We start from the raw sequence: 18,523 nt of genomic DNA on the forward strand, positions 1-18,523 counted from the left end.
GGTGCCAGAACAGGGACTTCTTTCAGTCTTTGGTGCTAGTGAATTTGGGGCTTGGTGAAACTGAAGCCTGATCACCCTCATAAGTAGGATTCTTCTGTCGGGTCCATATTCTCCCTCCCCGTCACTGTGGAACTCTGTGCACACACTCAAATCTCTGCCACTCCTCAGGGGAAAGATTTAGAAAAAAATTTTTTGGTATGTTTTTTGGGCCACACCTGCTGTGCTCAGCAATCACTCCTGGTGGGGCTCAGAGAATTATATGGGGGTCCTCTGGCCATGTACAAAGCAAATGCTTTACGTACTATACTATCTCTCTAGCCCAGGTTTTTAATTTTTTTTTAACAACATCTATCCCTTCACCAGGGTACATTTCCCACCACGAATGTGAACAGTTTTCCTCCTTCTAAACCCCACCCCTGTCTGCCTCTATGACAGGCACTTTTTTCTTTTTCTTTCTCTCTTTTGTGCTCTCTCTGTCTCTGCCTCTGTCTCCCTGTCTCTGTCTCTCTCTTTCTCTCTTTCACAGGGACCACTATGACAATGGTAGTTGGAAATGATCACTCAGATTTAAAAATCTTGTCTAGGTGGGTGGGTGGGTGGGGCTAGTTTCAGGACCTTCAACTTAGCTTCCTTCACTCTAACCCTACAGGTCAATGGACCAATGTATGACTTCTGCCAACTACTAATGACCACTATTCTAACTAGACATTCCAGAAGAATCAGAGGATCATATGTACTTGCTGGGGATCCTCTTCTTTTGTCATTGTGTCTGAAACTTTAGGTGAATAAAGGACAAGGGATTGTGGCTTTTGTCTTGAGGAGCTTCCCTTGGTTTTCTAATCATTCCTCCCAGAGTTTGAACAGGTGTGTGCTTTGACAGGCCAGAGAGCCAGTACGGAGGGTAGAGTACTTGCTTTGCATGTAGCAGACCCAGGCTTGATCTCTGACACCCCATGTGGTCCTCTGAGCCTTCTAGAACTTATCTCATAGCACAGAGCCATTAGTAAGCCCTGAACACCACTGGATATGACCTAGAAACAAACCAACCAACCCAAGAAAACAAAAACCACAGTTATGGCATTGAATCCCTGTCTATTGCTCAGGTTCCTTCCCTTTACAGGGCTATTAATACTCTGTAGATTTTAGTGAGTCATTCCACCTGGTTGCTCCTCTAATTTTGCCACTCATAATAATACAGCATCGCCTTATATTTTGGAGGGCAAGTACTGCCGCCTGATCGGTAGTTCTTCAAGATTCTATTGGGCTTACTGCTCTCAGGGATCCTAGCTCTGACTACTTCCTTCTTCCATGAGCCCTGATCAGAGGAGTGCAATCACTGAGTTTCTGAGAGATGCTACTATTCCTTCTCACAGGCACAATCATTATTGCTTGTGACGAATGGGAGAGTGGAGACTGCTGCTGGGCATATACAGGGATATTCACTCTAGCGTGCCTACTTTTTTGCATCTTTTGCTCCATTCTGTGGCATACTGTGATGAATTTGGCCTTTTAGTTTTTCCTAGCATGGGACATTGCTTCCTCTGGACTTCTTAGATCATCTTGGAAACCTGCAAGTTGTATCTCCTGAGGTCCTTGCTAGGTTATAAATATTACAGGACGGAAACATGCTGATATCAGTGAACTCTGCTTTGTCTAGAGTTATGCTCTCCTTCACCTCCTTCCAAAGCTCAGCACCCTGAAGACCAAATCTCATACATATGCTCCTGTTTTCTGCAGGTTAGCAATATCCTCCACCTCCTTCAGGATGGAATGCCTTTCCTCCTTTGGCAGACCCAGCATTTCCTCAGTGGGGTTCTTTCGTGACCTTACTTATTGATCTGGTAGACAGGAGGAAAAGTACAGGTAAATCTTGAGGAAGAGGGTGTGTGCTGCTGTGCATGGTAGCTATTTCTTTATTTGCAGAAGAGGAGGTGGGTCACATCTCCAAACTCAGAATGTTCAGGGTGGTGAGGTTTGAAGCTTATAAATAAGTACATCAATTTAAATGTGCTATCTGAAATGTTGGGATCTGAATTCTTCCCCAACAGAGCCCTCATCTTGGCATAACAGACTTGCCAGAGTTGAAAGTGAACCTTTTTGGTGTTCTGCTGCTCTGGTCATGAAATCCTAAGTGTGATTCTGTATTTTCTACCCTTCTTCCCTATGCTTGTGCCACTAAGGAGGCACTCTAGCATTCATCCTTCAGCTTAACTTGGTTATTAATCACCCTCAACTCTTCATTGCCTTTCTCTGAAGCATAGATTTGCTCTATCAAAGAAAATTCAATCTGGGGCCAGGGAAGCTAGCTGAAAGGGCTGCAGCATGTACAATGCATGCTGGAGCCTGTGTTCCATCCCCAGCACTACAGGGTTCCCTGAGAAGGGCTGGGAGTGACAACCCCAAGAACTGGGCTTGCAGTAGCTCCACATATGGGAGCATCATGTGTGTCCTCCACCCAACCCCCAATTAAGAAAAAAAGCCTCTTCATCTCTCCGGCTCCATCTCATGCCCACTGCTGGCACTTTTAGTGGTTGTGCAGCTGTAACACATGCCAGGGCCTGTGGGGCTTCACCTGGGGGGGCCTCAGTGCCAGCTGGCCAGTGGGTGATTCAGTTCCATTGGCTCACACCACACTCCTGGGACTAATTAGTTTAGTGCAGATTCTTTGGAAAACCAACTGTGAGATGGAGATTTGCAAGCAGGACATTTATTAGGTAATAGCCCTGGGGATTAACACTGAGCTGGAGTGAAAGAAGTAGATGGAGCAGAAGGTGAAGTTGAACTGAATGCAGTTAGAGCAAAGGCCTTGGTGGACTTCTTGGAAATTGAACCCTGAAGGCAGTGATTTTCAACCTTTCCACAACAGTGGACAGGCATACCAGTCCACAGTCCCAGAGCCACAGTTATAGGTGTTGGGGTGGGCGCGGGGGTAGACTAGTGGGGGTAGACAACTTTTCTATACTTTTGGACCTGCACCGATCTATTGATGGCCACTGACTTAGGGGATCCAGGCTCTGGACCTGGAAGAGTCCTTCACAGAGGCCTGCATGTGTGTGTGTGTGATCCTAAGTGGAGGTAATTCTCTAGCTGAGGACCATTCCTGGAAAGGAATTCAATTGAGGGCTGTTGGCCATACCACTTCCAGAAGCTGGGAAGTAGGCCCCTCTATCCTGAGGGTCCACATGTTCCTTAGTACGCAGGAGGTTGGGGGGAGCAAATGCTTGAATGCTGCAAGAAGGCACTTGAAGGAAAAATTGGCAGAGATAGTTATGTGAACAAAAAGCAGAGGGTGAATGAGAGACACGTCTTTACAATGATCCCTAACAGTAGTAGTTCCCCTAAACACCCTGGTTTTAACAGTGTCAAATGGGGGAATGTTAGGATCCAAATCGAATTCTGCTCTACTAGCAAGCCGGAATCTTTGCACCAGACCAGAGCTGGTGACTTGGTCTTCCACGGGCTAAATTCAGACAGCAGATGTATTTTGTTTGGCTGCACGGAGTTTTTTAAAAAATGAGAATTGGCTGCCATTCTGTAAAAGCTGGAAGAGTTTATATGTAAGTTCAGATCTCCAGTTCCTCTTGAGTAACTGAAAGCTCTAGCAACACGGTCAACATTCCTGCATAGCTGGAACTGACTGGAGGCAAGTGGCAACTGCCCTTTCAAGTGGGTGGTGTGCTCCTTAGCTCTCTGTCATTGCTGTGCTTTCCCTTCTTTGGCATTATTTTGTTTAGAATTCCTGCTGTGCTATGTACTGTCTAACACAGTGTACGACATATCCACACACATATTTGTATATTGGCTGTTTGGGCACTTAATGCTGGTCCATCAAACCTAAGGGCATTTAATTGAAGAGGAAGCTGCAGTGAAGTCCAGACCTTCAGTGTCATGAGAGGCTTGGCACTCACAAGGGACAGTGGGACAGCAAGTACAGAAGAGGATGAATAGTGACTGGCAGGAGCCTTAGTAAAATAAGAGCAGAGGGCGAGAACCTGAAGTTTGGGGGTTTTACCTTAAAGTAAAACCAGGAAAGAGGGAAGAAAGCAGAGGAGAGGAAAGAAGTACAAAGGGTCATCAGTGAAGGACTGCCACTAGAAGCAAGGTGCCTAGAATTTGGGCATTTGCATCCAATCTAGCAAAGAAGATGAGGGGAATAGACATGCAAAAAGATAGAGCATGGACTAGTGAGAACAGTACATCAGAAAGGTGTTTGCTTTGCATGCAGCAGACTGGGTTTAATCCTTTGTACCACATAGGGTTCCCAAAACCCTGGCAGGAGTGATCCCTGAGCTCAGAGTCAGGAGTGAGCCCTGACTGAGTACTGCTAGGTGTGGCACAAAAACCGAACAAACAAACCACAAGAACATAATGAAGGATTATCATTCTGAGGTAGTGTCTGAAAAGGAAAGGAAGATTTCCAGCCTGAAAGTTTAGGCAGTGAAATTGAGAATGGGTCTCTGGGGCCAGGCGGATGTTCTCTGTGAGTATGAAAGCTTCTTTTGGGGTCCTAGTTGGGGAAGACATAGAGGGCTATAATATTTATCATTTTCTTTAGCATTGTCATCTTGCTGACAGCATCCAGAAGAAATGAGTCACTATACATGTTGCATCCTTAAATGGACTAAAGAACTAGGCAGACCCAGCCCCTTGTTCTAATGGAATAAAATATTAATTAATTTAATATGTATTTTGGACCATCACCAACCAGCAAAGACTGAAAATGTCTCTCAGAGAGGCATCTCTGTATCTGAGCTATTGCCTTTGCAGATTTTTTTTTTGAGTGTGAGTGTGTGTGGTAGAATTTAAACTCTGGTTTTGTTCCATCTTGTCACCCATTTAGTGTCTTTTTATGGCCTAATGGGCAATTAATTAGTGTGTGTTCAGAATGTGTAAACACATTTTACCATTAGCCTAAGTAAAGTGTATTGAGGAAGACAGACTTAAAAATAACTTATTCCAAAGTTCCTGTCGGGTATAGATAGATCATCTATTGTTTTGTTTGTAATCCTCTTCCTGGAAAACCTTCCTAACCAATTCCACATGAAATCATGCAAGTTTTGGTATTAGGGGCATAGGGAACGCTTTTGTTTCAGGAGAGTCACAGAGTCTGTGTCTATTGTCCTTGGAGTCAGACCACTAGGCTGTGCATCCTGATTCTTAACTGGGACTTCTGCAAATCTCTGTTGAAAGCGAACCTCTTGTGTCCTGGCCTCATCAGTTACACGAGGGTGATGATAACTATTGGGAAGGCTTGTTGAAAGATTCCAGTGGGATGATGAACATATTGAGTCAAGAATATATGCAAAGCCCTAAAAAGTCTTTTTGGGGGAAGGGGAGGGCACACGTCAACCTTTGTATTACCCACTAACTGTGCCAAAGTGCTGCTGGTTTTATTTACACACCTTTGGGTGTCTATCAGTTCAGCTGAGGAAGTCTGGACTGGAATCCCGGAGCCTAAGTGCTTTGATAGACACTGGGTCTAGTAAAGGTGTTTGAGGCTATTAAAAAATAAAACCATCACCACACACCCTCACGGGCCCTTTGTCCTGGATCTCAGAAGCGGCTACTTAGGCCCCTGGACACCTGAGGCTGTTGGGCCCCATTTCTGTGAAAGCCGGAGGCAGAGAGGGGCTGAGCCCCAGCTCTCCAGCGCTAGAGACCTGCCCGCGGGGAGAAAAGCCAGCCCCAGGGCGCCCTAACTTCCCGGGCGGGCGGGGAGCGGTCCAAAGCCAGAGGCCGGCGGGGGACGGGGGGCAGGCCCGGGTGGCGGGGGGCGTGCGCCGGGCGCCCCCGGGCCGGGCCCGGACTCCCGGCGGCAGAAGCCCCAGCCCCAGGCGCGGGGAGGCCGGCGGCCGGAGGGCAAGCGCGCCTCCGGGGCCCCGGGAGCGGGGTGACGTCACCTCCAGGAGGACTCGCTTTTTCATTAATGAAAGCGGCCGGCGCGGGCGCATGCGCGGCGGGCCGCCGTCCCTCCGGCTTCCCCTCCCCTTTCCCAGCCGCGCTCTCAATCTCGAGCTCGCTCGCTCTCCCTCTCCCCGGGCCGTGGAAAGGATCCCACTTCCGGTGGGGTGTCATGGCGGCGTCTCGGGCTGTGATGGCTGAGGGGAGACGGCGCTAGGGGGGAGAGCGACCGAGAGGCCCCCTCCCTCCCCCGGGTCCCCCCCCCGCCCCCTCCCCCCGTCCTCCTGCCAACGCCCCCTTCCCCTCTCCCCCTCCCGGCCGGCCGCGGGCCGCCCCCGACCCCGCGCAGCCGTGGGAACGTTCGGAGCCCGCACGCCCCAGCCCCGCGGCTCGCCGCCGCCTTCACCTCAGCGCCGCCGCTCCCTTCCCTCAGCCCGGCGCCGGCTGCCGGCCGCCCCGCGCCCCCGCCGTGCCCCGGCCGCGGGGAGGACATGGCCGCGCACAGGCCGGTGGAATGGGTCCAGGCCGTGGTCAGCCGCTTCGACGAGCAGGTAACGGGCCCGTGGCGGGCGGGCGGTGGGAGCGGGGTGGGGGTGGGGACCGGGTGGGTGCGGGGAGCGCCGGGCCGCCGCCTCCCCCGCGCCCGCCGCGGGCTCCGGAGGGGCGCTGGGGGGCTCGGCGGGGGTGGCCCCGGGGGGCGGTCGGGAAGGGGGGCCGGGCCGCGAGCTCGGCGCCCCTGGCTTCCGAAGTCGGGGGGTGGGGCCTCCCCCGGCCGCCCCTCCATCCCCTTTATCCCGGCCCTTCCGCTGGCTAATAGGGATGAGTGACCTGGGGGCGCTTTCGGGGGCTTTACATCTGGATCTAATCACCCACTCCCCCATTCCTGGATTTTATTTATTTATTTTTTTTGGGGGGGGAACGGAGGTGGGTTAGCACGGAGGGGTTTCCTCTTCCCTCCGTGGGGCCTCCTGACCGGGGGGGGGGATGAGTAGCCGAAGGCACCCCAACGCTCCCCGTCTTGTGTACCAGCCCGAGGAGAACGATAACATCCCGCCCCACCCCCAGTTTCTTCAGCTTCCTCTCTTGGAGGAGGAAGAGTAGAAGAAAGCAGGGAACGCACAGGTTTCCTTACTTTCTGCTCCGGGGGGCGCAGCCCGTCCCGGGAGCGGCACGCGCACACCCCACCCGGTGCGTCTTCCCGATGCCCCTGACGGCCGTGCCCCCACCTCTGTCCTGCCGAGGCCGGGCTGGCTCGGACCTGGCCCTTTGGGTTGGGCACCATGGCTCCGGCGCCTTCCCGCTGCTGAAATCTTGCCTTGATCGTTTTGCTTGTCCGTCCCCCACACCCCAACCTTTGTCGTCCCCCCCACCCCGCTTTTTTTTTTTTTTTTAAATACTGTGAACGGAGAAGGAGATGATTGCTTTCCGGAGGGACACTCTTAGGGAAGAAGGGGAGTAGGGAGAAAGCAAAGTGGGAAACTTGCCTCTTGACACCCGGGCAGAGACACTGACCACAGGGCAGACAGCTGCGATCCTAAATTCGCGTGTTTTGTTGTTGTTGTTAACTCTCACTTCTTGGTTGACAAGGGAACTTTCATTGAGAATCTTTGGGGTGGAAACAAAGTTTCATAGCTTGAGGAGTTTTTTTTTTTTTAATTCCCTAGCTTGGGGGTGGGGTGGGGTTGTATTTTGATTCCCTGAGCCTCACACACTAGATCTAGGGTTGAATCAGAAGGAATCTGCAAGTAGAGTTTTCTTTCTTTTTCTTTTTTTTTTTTTTTAACTGAAAATTGACTTTGTTTTGCCTTAGTACTTGGGAGTAGTTTAAAGGGGAGGCTTTGCAGCTGCAGTTCTACCTGCCGGCTCTCTGTGATGATGGGGAGACCGTTTAGGATTTGAATTGATCTATTTTATGTATTGGATGCCATCATAAAACTGATTATGGCAGCTGAATGGGTCAATGAAAGAGGGAGGAGGAACTTCCTTTTTATTTATTTATTTACTTTTGTTTTTGGCCCATACCTGGAGTGTGTGCAGGGCTTACTCCTGGCTCTGCCTGGTCTGGGATCACACCTGATGGGGCTCAGGGGGACCATAGGGGGTGAGGGGGATAGAACCAGGTGGGCTGCATGCAAGACAAGCACCTTACCCTTGTACTGTCTCTCCAGTCCTCCTCTTTCATTTTATCCTTAAACATTCCTCATAGGGCTCATAGTATTTCTGACCTACCTGAAAGATGGAGGCATATCCATATATTGATGGAAATGGGCAGAGGGCTATAGAAATTTGAGATGGAATCAAAAAGATAAAATAGAACTAAGAAGCTAGAAAAGATTTGAAGGATGTCTCTCTTGAAGAACATTTTACTCATCCTTCTGTTTGCAGATCAAAAATATCCAAAAAGAACTGAACTACTAGAATATTAAATTTAAAGCTTTGTAGAAAAGATTTTCTTTGTACTCCAAAGAGAACCCCAAAACTGAATCTGTGGACAGTATTATCTGACTGCAGAAATTGAGGACTATATACAGAAATCAAGGAGTCATGCCTCAGTTGTTCCCATTAAAGACCCAATAGTAAAAGTTTATTAACTTTTTACCTGTTGATCGCTAGACTTATGGTCTGCATACAGAGAAAGATGGTTATCAATTTTAAGAGGAATAATTTTGATTATATTCCCAGTAATGCAAATGAATATTTTTGTCTCCAGTGTTAAAAAAAGTCTTTGTTGTTTGTTATGTATATTATGATCACACTCCCTCACATCTATTAAAAAATTAAGAACATGAGAGTGTTAAGCAGAAACATTGAAAAATATTTATGATATTGCAGTTAAAAGAAACACAGGACAAATTATTCCGCACATTTTTCTCTTACAAGGTTAAAACTTGTGGACTTTAAGATATGAAGTATGAGGGTTTTTAGTGTTTCTCATAAGGTACTTACATGCATTGCTTTTTTCCTAAAAATAAGTGATTAAAATTGGAATTCATTTTGAGATTGAAAGTGAGGAAACTGTAGCACAGAGAGGTTAAATGACTTTCCAAGGTCATTTAGCAAATCTGATAAGAGCCTTGGTATAAAAGGTATTAAATGTTGGATAGTCAGGGATATTTTAAAAAAATATTTCTTATGATTTGTTTTAATAAAAGGTAAAGGTAAAGGTAAAGGCCCTCCCGTTGACCGTCGATTTGCTCGAGCGGGCCCAGTAACGTCTCCATTGGAGACTTTGTTGTTACTGTGTTTGGCATATCGAATACTCTCGGTAGCTTGCCGGGCTCTCCGAGAGGGGTGGAGGAATCGAACTCGGGTCGGCCATGTTGGCCGTTTGTAAGGCGACCGCCCTACCCGCTGTGCTATCGCTAAACCATTAAATATAGTTAGACAAGGGCTTACAATTTTATTGAGGGGAGAAAAAGGTCCTGCATGTGGTGGAGAGACTTGTGTAAGACTCTTTGATGTTTGGGTTATTTTTTTTGGGAGGTGGTGTGTAGCACCCTATGATTCTCAGGGATTACTCCTGGCTCTGCACTCAGGAATTACTCCTGGTGGTGCTTGGGGGATCATATGAGATATTGGGGATTAAATCTAGCTCTGCTGCAAGCTAGACAAGAAGTCCTACCTGCTGTACTGTCTAAGACTCATAAATGTTTTAACTGGTTTAAGTATTTTTTTGATTTTTGGACTACCTCTGCTTGTGCATAGGGCCCAATCCCAGTTTGTTGCTCAGGGATTAGTCCTGGTTGTGCTTGGGAATGGGAATCTAACCCAGACTTCCCTACATGGAAAACCTGCACTCCAATCCATTGGGCTATGCATTTCTAGGTTTTAAATTTTGCATATACTTTCTGTACTTTTTCGTTCACTGAATCTAGTGGGGAATCAAGTTGCTTTTTTTTTTTTTTGGTTTTTTTTTTTTGGGCCACACCCAGTGGTGCTCAGGGTTTACTTCTGGCTCTGCACTGATCATTCCTGGTGTGTTAGGGAAAATGTATAGGGTGCTGGGGATTGAACCCAGGTCAGTGGTATGTAAGGCAAGCACCTTACCTACTGTACTATCTCTCTGGCCCCAAGCTGCTGCTTTTTATTGTAGCTAAGAATTGCATATTGAGCCAGAGAGCATGTGCATATATAAAGAAGGCAACTCTGTTTATGATGGAATTGGTTTCTTGGTTGGATTCTGCTGTGATTAATGTAGAGATGCTTTACCAGCCGCTGCTGGTCACACATTGTACTCTGATGGGATTTGCTTAACAGCATGGGTCAGTAGATTCAGCTAAAAGAAGAGGCATTCTGTTTTGATGTTTTGAGCTAAAGTTTTTGTTTCTCAGGGTAAAATAAAATGGATATAGCCTACTGATACTGCTTCTAATTATAGTATTTATGACTTTAGTTGGAATTTTGAAGGTGGGGGGTCACATTGGTGATGCTCAGGGGTTACTCTTGATTCTGCACTTAGAAATGACTCCTGGTGCTTCTGAGGAGCAGAGTACATGTCATATGGGATGCCAGAAATTGAATTAGGGTCAGCCACTTGCAAGGCAAATGCCCTACCTGCTCTACTATGTCTCCAACTCCCCACACTTGGACCATTTTTAAGCAGTTTTAAAAGTAAATAACTCCTTGATTAGAGAAATAGCAGTTGCATAGTTAACAGCTGGATTTTTATCTTCTGCCTTTCCTTAACTTACTTTCTGTTACTAAGCCAAATTTCTAAATCAAAATGGGCAAATTTTAGGTGTGTAACTCTAAATTGAGGCTTAATAGCCAGGTTAATAAATTAGGGAGAACCTTTTAATGTGCCTCAACTAGTTCTCTGTACTGTAATCAGTCTGTTTAGGAGTTCATTTTTTTTTCTTTTTGGGTCACACCTGGTGATGCACAGGGGTTACTCCTGGCGGTGCTCAGGGGACCATATGGGATGCTAGGAATCAAACCCGGGTCAGCCATGTGCAATGCAAATGCCCTACCCGCTATGCTATCTCTCCAGCCCCAGGAGTTTGTTTTTTGAAAGGAAGTAAAGGAAGAGTTTTTTCAAAAGAAATGTGAAAATAGTGCCCCCATATATCCATTTAAGTACACATATTTTACATATATTTTCCATATATGGATAAATAAAAATATTAATAAAAAGTCATGCACTGCACTGTCCTCCCATTGTTCATCGATTTGCTCGAGCAGGCCCAGTAATATATCCATTGTGAGACTTGTTGTTACTATGTTTGGCATACCAGATACATCATGTGTAGCTTGCCAGGCTTTGCCATGCGGGCAAGATACTCTCAGTAGCTTGCCAGAGAGGGGCGGAGGAATTGAACTCGGGTCGGCCGGGCCAGTCGTGTGCAAGGCAAACGCCCTACCACTGTGCTATTGCTCCAGTCCGTAAAAAAAGTCATGAGGACAAAATTTAGACTTAGCTCTGATTTTAATTTTTTAATAGCACATGGGTTGCTGTAAACTAATCAGAATCTCCTTATATGTGATACAAAATTTGTAATTTAAAATAATCTGGAGGGTATGAAGAGATAGCACAGCAAGTAAGGCCCTTTTCTTGCAAGTGGCTGACCCACATTCGATCCTAGCACCTCATACGGTCCCCTGAGAACTACCAGGAATGATCTAAGGTGCAGAACCAGGAGTAAGCCCTGAGCACTGACAGTTGTGGCCCAGAAATAGATAGACAAAATAATCTGGAAAGTGTCTTTGAAATTATAAGTCACATGTTAATTGGTTAAATAGATTGTAAAACCTTGAAGGTGTTTTGGATTAAAAAAAGAAAGTAGTTATCTGAAAATCAACAATAATTAAATATCACCTCACAACATTGAGATTGGCATTCATGAAAAAGAACAAAAACTATCAATGTTGGCATGGATGTGGGGGAAAAGGAACTCTCATCTCCTGATGGTGAGAATATTAACTGATTCAATGTCTTTGAAAACAATATGGACACTATAAAAAACTAAGAATTTGAACTTTTAACAACCCAGTAATCCCACTTCTTGGCATCTACTCAAGGCTTCAAAGCAGTATTTCAAAAAGACATTTGTGCCCATATTGCAGCACTATTCACAATAGTTAAGATCTGGAAACAAACAACAGATGACTAGATAAAGAAATTTTGGTGTCTATACCCAGTGGAATATTAATCAGCTATAAGAAAAGATGAAATAATGCAGTTTGCCATCATATGGTTGGAACTAGAGGGTATAATGCTTAGTGAAGTCGGGGAGAGGGACAGATAATGAGCTCTCTCAAATGTGGGATATAAAGAAACCTAGTAAGGGAACAACAAATGACTTAAGACAATAACTGGAGAGAAAAGAGCTTGGGGGTGAGGGAAGGAGAGGGGTCCTTGAGACATTGGTGGAGGGAAGTGGGTACTCTGGTTGTGGTGTTATATTGGAACCAAGTATGAATAAAACTGTCATTGACAGCATTGTAAATCACCCTCCATCAGTAAAAAGGGGGAAGGGGAGAACAATGTGAACTGAAGCAGGAGAAATTAAAGCAAAATGATAAGACCTAGTATTGTTTCTAAAACCTGGTCTGTTATTATTTTTTTTTCTTTCTGGATCACACCCCATGATGCACAGGGGTTACTCCTGGCTCTGCACTCAGGAGTTAATCCTGGTGGTGCTCAGGGGACCATATGGGATGCTGGGAATCGAACCTGGGTCGGCTGTGTGCAAGGCAAACGCCCTACCCTCTGTGCTATCTCTCTAGCCCCTGGTTTGTTGTTTTTTTTATGGGGCCTTGTATGTAGTTGAAAATGAGTATTTTATGGTGAGAAAAATGATTGTTATTTTTTAACTTATCCTTTATCTTGGGTTTTGGGCCACACCTGGTGGAACTCAGAGCTAACTCCTGGCTCTGCGCTCAGGGATTACTCCTGGAGGAACTTGGGGGACCATATGGGGTGCCAGGGATTGAACCTGTGCAAGTAAAGTGTCCTACTCAATGTACTCTCTCTCCAGCTCCTGGTAACTCAAAAAATACTTCTTCCAAATGGTAATCAGTTATCTGTGCGCGCTCTCTCTCTCTCTCTCTCTCTCTCTCTCTCTCTCTCTCTCTCTCTCTCTCTCTCTCTCTCTCCCTCTCCCTTATCTAGCATTTAATATAGTATTTCTTTATGTATCTTCCTTTTCACTTCAGACTCTTTTCTTTTTAAAACATTTTGGGCATTTCTTTAGTCCTGTGATTTTTCTCTCTGTGATTCAATCTTTTCCTTCCCTTTGCCAGATACTTGCCACTCACCCCTTTTCTTTCTTTTAAAAATGTTTAAATTTTATTTATTTTTTAATTTTGGTTTTGGGAACCATACCTGGTGATGCTCAGAGCTTGCTCCTGGTTCTGCACTCAGCAATTACTCCTGATAGTGCTCAGGGGATCATATCTGGTGCTGGGGATCAAACGTGGGTCAGCCATGTGTGAGGCAAGTGCTGTACAAGCCCCTTTGGTTTTTGGGTCATACCTGGTTGTGCTCAGGGATTACTCCTAGCTCTGTGCTCATTATTATTCCTGGTAGTGCTTACTCAGGGGACCAGAGTCTGTGCCAGGGATCAAACCCAGGTTGGCTGTGTTCAAGGCAAGTGCAGTATAACTGAAAAATAGCCTCTGCTTTCCTTCTGGGTTGCTTCTTTCAAGAAGTAAACTGTAACTGTAGTATTCTGTTACCTCTTCGAAACCAGTTTCCTTTAGTGTTCAAGGCATTGCTACTTGTCTTACATGTATACCTGTAGTCCTTGTATGTTGATGTTCCCATTGATCCTTAGACAGATGGTTTTTTTCTTTCTCATACCATACTGGTCATCATGAAACTTGGACTTACTAAGTTAGGACCTGAGTTTTATTCTGATTACTGACTCAAGCTTTGTGCTAGCCATTGGATCTCTAAGGATCTTAGATTTTTGTCATCTATCAGAAAAGAATTGACTAGAGCATCTCTTAGGTTTATTGGGAACCAATTTGACTTAATTTATCAAACTCTCTAGTCACTAAGTGGCAGTATGTACCTATGTTCCAGCAGATTGTTTCTGTCTCCTCTGTATATAACATGTTATCCTTCCTCACAGCCTTTCTGTTCTTTTTTGGCACACGTGGCAGTACTGAGGGGCTATTCCCAGCTTAATGCTTGGGGTTTTGTTCCCAGCAAGTGTTCAGGGGACATTGTGGTGCTGGGGATTGAATCCGGACCTCTTGCCTGCAAAACATGTCCTTGCAGGCTATCTCCTTGGCCCATTCATACCTTCTCTTCATGCTGGCTCCTGCCTGAATGCTTTTGTTCCTCCTTTATGCTTTCTTTTTTGGTTTTTGGGCTACACCTGGGAGTGCTCAGGGCTTACTCCTGGCTCTTCACTCAGGGATCACTCCTGGTGGGGCCCCAGGGACCATATGGGGTACTGGGGATTGAACCCGCATGCAAGGCAAGCACCCTATCCATTGTACTATGGCTCTGGGCCCTCCTTTGTGCTTTTCTAATTTCTGTCCATTCTTCACTGTCCTACTTAAGTCTCATTTTCCTTATGAAATCTTGTTAGATTAACTCTAACAAGATAGTAATATCACTTTTTTGGTGTACTTGTCACTTAGAGTTAGAACCATCCTGTAAGTTTTCCTCAGGGGAATTAATATAATACAGATTAGCATTATTTCATCTTTTTATCTAAAAGATTATAAACTTTAGGAAAAGCAGTAAGCTTCAGTTAGATTTCTCTTCTAGACACCCCAGTACCTAGAATGATTAGCAGCACAAAGTGCATCATTGATGGAATGTTTTGGCAGACTGGTAGTTTTTGCTTTGTTTTAAATATTAAAAAAAAACTCTTTAAAATATAAAACTTATATAAAAACAATACAACATATAATTTAGTGTTTAGAATAATCTAGATTTTACATATAGAGTTTTTGTTTGTTTTGGGACCACACCCAGCAATGCTTAGGACTTATACTGGGTCCGTACTCAGGGATCATACTGTGGGCTTGGGGACCATATCACATATCAGATGTTGGGGATTGAACCCTGGTTGGCCTTGTGCAAGGCAGGTGCCCTACCCACTATACTATTATTTTTTCCTCCCAAACTGTTATATAATATATTCTGTCATCATAAATTTGAGGTGATGAGAATTAACCTGTTATGACCAAATTACTTTGAGAACTATGAAGGAAATCTCTCAACAATTAAACAGAAAGAGTTACTTGCGCTCAGGGATCACAATTGGTGGGTCTTGGGGGACCATGTGGTACTGAGGATAGAATCTGGGTAGACCATGTGCAAGGCAGATGCCCTCCCTACTGTGCTCTCACTTCAGCCCAGAGTTAGGTTGAGATCCAAACAGTGGTAAATTAATATATAAGGAATTTTTCTTTTAATAATGAATGTAAAACTTTTAAAAGTCTGAAAATATCAAATGTAAAACTTTATATATATGGGGGGGGAGAGGAAGAGAGAAAGAGAAAGAGAGGGTTTTGTTCTGTTTTGAGACTGTGCTCAGAGGAACTCAGGGGTCTCCTGGTGATGCTTGGGGAATCATTTTTTTGTTGTTGTTGTTGTTTTAAAATTAAAAAAAATTTTTTTATTAAAAATTTTTTAATAGTGAGACATCATGAGGTACAGTTGCAGACTTACACATTTTTGTGCTTGGGTTTCAAAATTATACAATGATCAAATACCCATCCCTCCACAAGTGCCCATTTCCCACCACCAGGGATCCCGGTATCCCTCCCACCCCCCATCCCCCTCATCCCACCCTGTCTCTGTGGCAGGGCATTTTGGGGAACCATTTGACTGTGCCTTGTCCGAGATTGGACTCAGGCCTCCTGCATGCAAAGCATGTTCACTAACCCTTAGAACCATCTTTCTGGCCCCAAGATTTATGTTTTCTTTACAGTTTACTAATTAATTATTATTTTCATTAAATGATGGATTTTATTAGACTGGTTATTTCCTGCTATGCATTTTGGCCTGTATAAGCTTTCCTTTCTCATTCACTGACTAAAACTTAGGGTATGGAGAGCATCATTATATAACATCATAGATACCATAATTGAACTGTTTTCTTTCTTTTTTTGTTTGTTTTTGAGTCACACCTCGTGATGCTCAGGGGTTACTCCTGGCTCTGTACTCACGGATCACTCCTGGCAGTGTTCAGGGGGACCATATAGGGTGTGAGGATTGAGCCAGATCAGCTATTTAAAGGCAAGCACCTGATCTGAGAGTAGCCCCAGAGCACCATTGGTGAACCAAAAATGTAAAAAACAAAACAAAACAAAACAAAAAACCCCCCCAACCAAACAAACCAAAAAACTGTGTATACTCCTAACTGTGTAAGGGAAAGGGATGTGAGATATAGGAAGACTCTTATTTATTTATTTATTTATTTATTTGACGTTTTGGGTCCCACCCAGCAATGCTCAGGGGTTGTTATTCCTGCCTCTGAACTTGGGAATTACTCCTGGCATTGCTTAGGGACCATATGGCATGCCGGGATTGAACCTGATTTAGCTGCCTGCAAGGCAAATAAATGCCCTACCCACTGTTCTATCGTCCAGCACCCCCAAAGGCTCATTTTAAAAAGGAAGTTTTAGGAGAAGTTCCATGGAAGAAGTAGAAGGGGAGATTTGTGGTCAACTTAAACTGTTAAAAGACTTAGAATCAATACCAAAGTAAAATATGGGCATCTTAAATTCTTCCCTTTTGGTGGATTGACTTGTATTTTTAAAAGCATTGTTTTCTTTCCTGACATTTTTCAAAATATCTTAACTTTTTTTCAGATAGAGTGGTAAAGATGAGACAAGTTTGTTTTGACCTTGAAGAGTAGGAAAGTTAGGATATTTTAAGTTGTAGTGGTTATAAATTAGGTTTAAAGTTTCATCAGTTCCAAGTTTCTGTATCATATTGTATCACAGAGCCTTCAGTAAATAACAGTTTTAGAGGTTGTATTGAAGGAAAAATTGATATTGAAGAATATAAATAACTGAAATTGATAGTGCTCTCAGTAAAGCCTGTTAAAATGCCTGTAGTAGACTGCATATTATACAGTTTCAAATGGTATGTCCTTTGGTATAATAGTATATTCTTTGATTCTCAAAGAGTCAAAAATGCCTGTAGTAGACTGCATATTTTACAGTTTCAAATGGTATGTCCTTTGGTATAATAGTATATTCTTTGATTCCCAAAGAGTCATTTTGAGGCATCAGCTACATTAAAAAAAAAAAAAACTGCTGCTGAGATAGAAAGCCTCAAACATGGATTCTTCTTCTAATGAAGAATTGAAATTTTCCTCTAAAATTCCAATTTTCTGAAAGTTTACATATTTTTACTTTTAGTGGTGCTGTTGCAGTTGCGATAGCTTGAGATACAAACTTCCATACTGCATATATTTTTTAAAACACAACCTGGCCGCTTAGTAAGTCTCCATTACAGCCTACAGTCGTTTGCTTGCTCCTATTATTATTATTTTTTTAAATAACTCTTGAGTGTCTTATCCTACTGAGTTTCAGTTAATTTACTTAACTTTTTCTGATGAAATCTTTTTTGTTCTGCTTTACATTTCTCAAACAGGGTGGAATATCTGGTGCAAGAGGCATGATATTAATTTAGTAAATAGCAAGACTTTCAGAAATCTACATTAAAAGACATTTACTCATTTTTAATTATAATTTTATGCCTAAATAAATGCTCATCTGGTGTATTTATGACTCAGAAAAATCTCAAGTGATTTCCCCCTCTTTTTTGGGTGGGGGGTGGGCTATACCGAGAGATTCTCGGGTTATTTCTGGTTCTGCACTCGGATTATTCCTGGTAGTTCTTGGGGGATCATATGGGATGCTGGAGAGTGAACCCCCGGTGGACTACATGTAATGCAAATGCCTTACCCACTGCTATCTTTCCAACCCCTAAAATGATTCTTTTCTGTTTCACCGTTTTCCTTGATAGTTGACTATTTATTTGACCTTCTAGGCTGTGCTCAGATAACCCAGGGGCCACTCCTGATCTTGGCCAGTTCGACTTGAAATTCTGTGCAAGGATCCAAGGATGAGGTGCTATTTGGGCCCTGATGTGCCCTGTACTATTTTTCTGACCTCCATTTGTGATTTTAAAAAATTTTTGGTAGGGGTATTTTAGTTAGGTTTGGGACCATAATCAGTATTACCCAGGGGCTAGTCCTATTTCTATGTTCAGAAGTGGTTCCTGTCAGTGCTTGTGGACCATACATGGTGCTTGCATTCAAACCAGACTGCTTGCAAAGCAAACTCCTTAATTCCTACACTGTCACTCCTGTGCCCTCCCCGTTTGTAGTCCTTATAGTAGTTCTCATGGTCATAAGAGGACAGCTCATTATCATCTGGGATTTGTGATGACAGTGTTTACTGTGCAGTCAGAGATCGAGCTCATGACTACCACTTTGAGTATGAATTTGTTCAAGTCATTAAATGTCACTGAACTTTAGCTTTATGTTTTCATTCATAAAATGGGACTAATACAACTTTTTTTTTTCCTTTTTGGGTCACATCCAGCAATGCACAGGGGTTATTTCTGACTTTGCACTCAGGAATTACTCCTGTTGGTGCTCGGGGGATTATAGAAAATGGAATCGAACCCTGGTCGGTCAGGTGC

General features: G+C 44.3%; 1 protein-coding gene across 9 annotated transcripts in view; it reads left to right on the forward strand.

Annotated features, from left to right (window-relative positions):
• Window positions 1-6,133: 6,133 nt before the first annotated feature.
• The window catches only part of NF1 (neurofibromin 1), a 300,188-nt gene continuing 287,798 nt past the window's right edge, over window positions 6,134-18,523 (forward strand). For 4 of the 9 annotated variants that reach the window (XM_056127967.1, XM_056127959.1, XM_056127961.1 and 1 more), the window contains exon 1: window positions 6,134-6,452. In XM_056127967.1, the coding sequence (XP_055983942.1) occupies window positions 6,393-6,452 (60 nt within the window). In that variant the 5' untranslated portion in view covers window positions 6,134-6,392. The remainder of the gene's footprint in view (window positions 6,453-18,523) is intronic. The other 5 variants (XM_056127962.1, XM_056127965.1, XM_056127966.1 and 2 more) reach the window with 2 other exon arrangements.

The sequence above is a fragment of the Sorex fumeus genome, unplaced genomic scaffold (assembly GCF_029834395.1).
Source record: "Sorex fumeus unplaced genomic scaffold, SorFum_2.1 ptg000063l, whole genome shotgun sequence".
Taxonomy (NCBI): Eukaryota; Metazoa; Chordata; class Mammalia; order Eulipotyphla; family Soricidae; genus Sorex; species Sorex fumeus.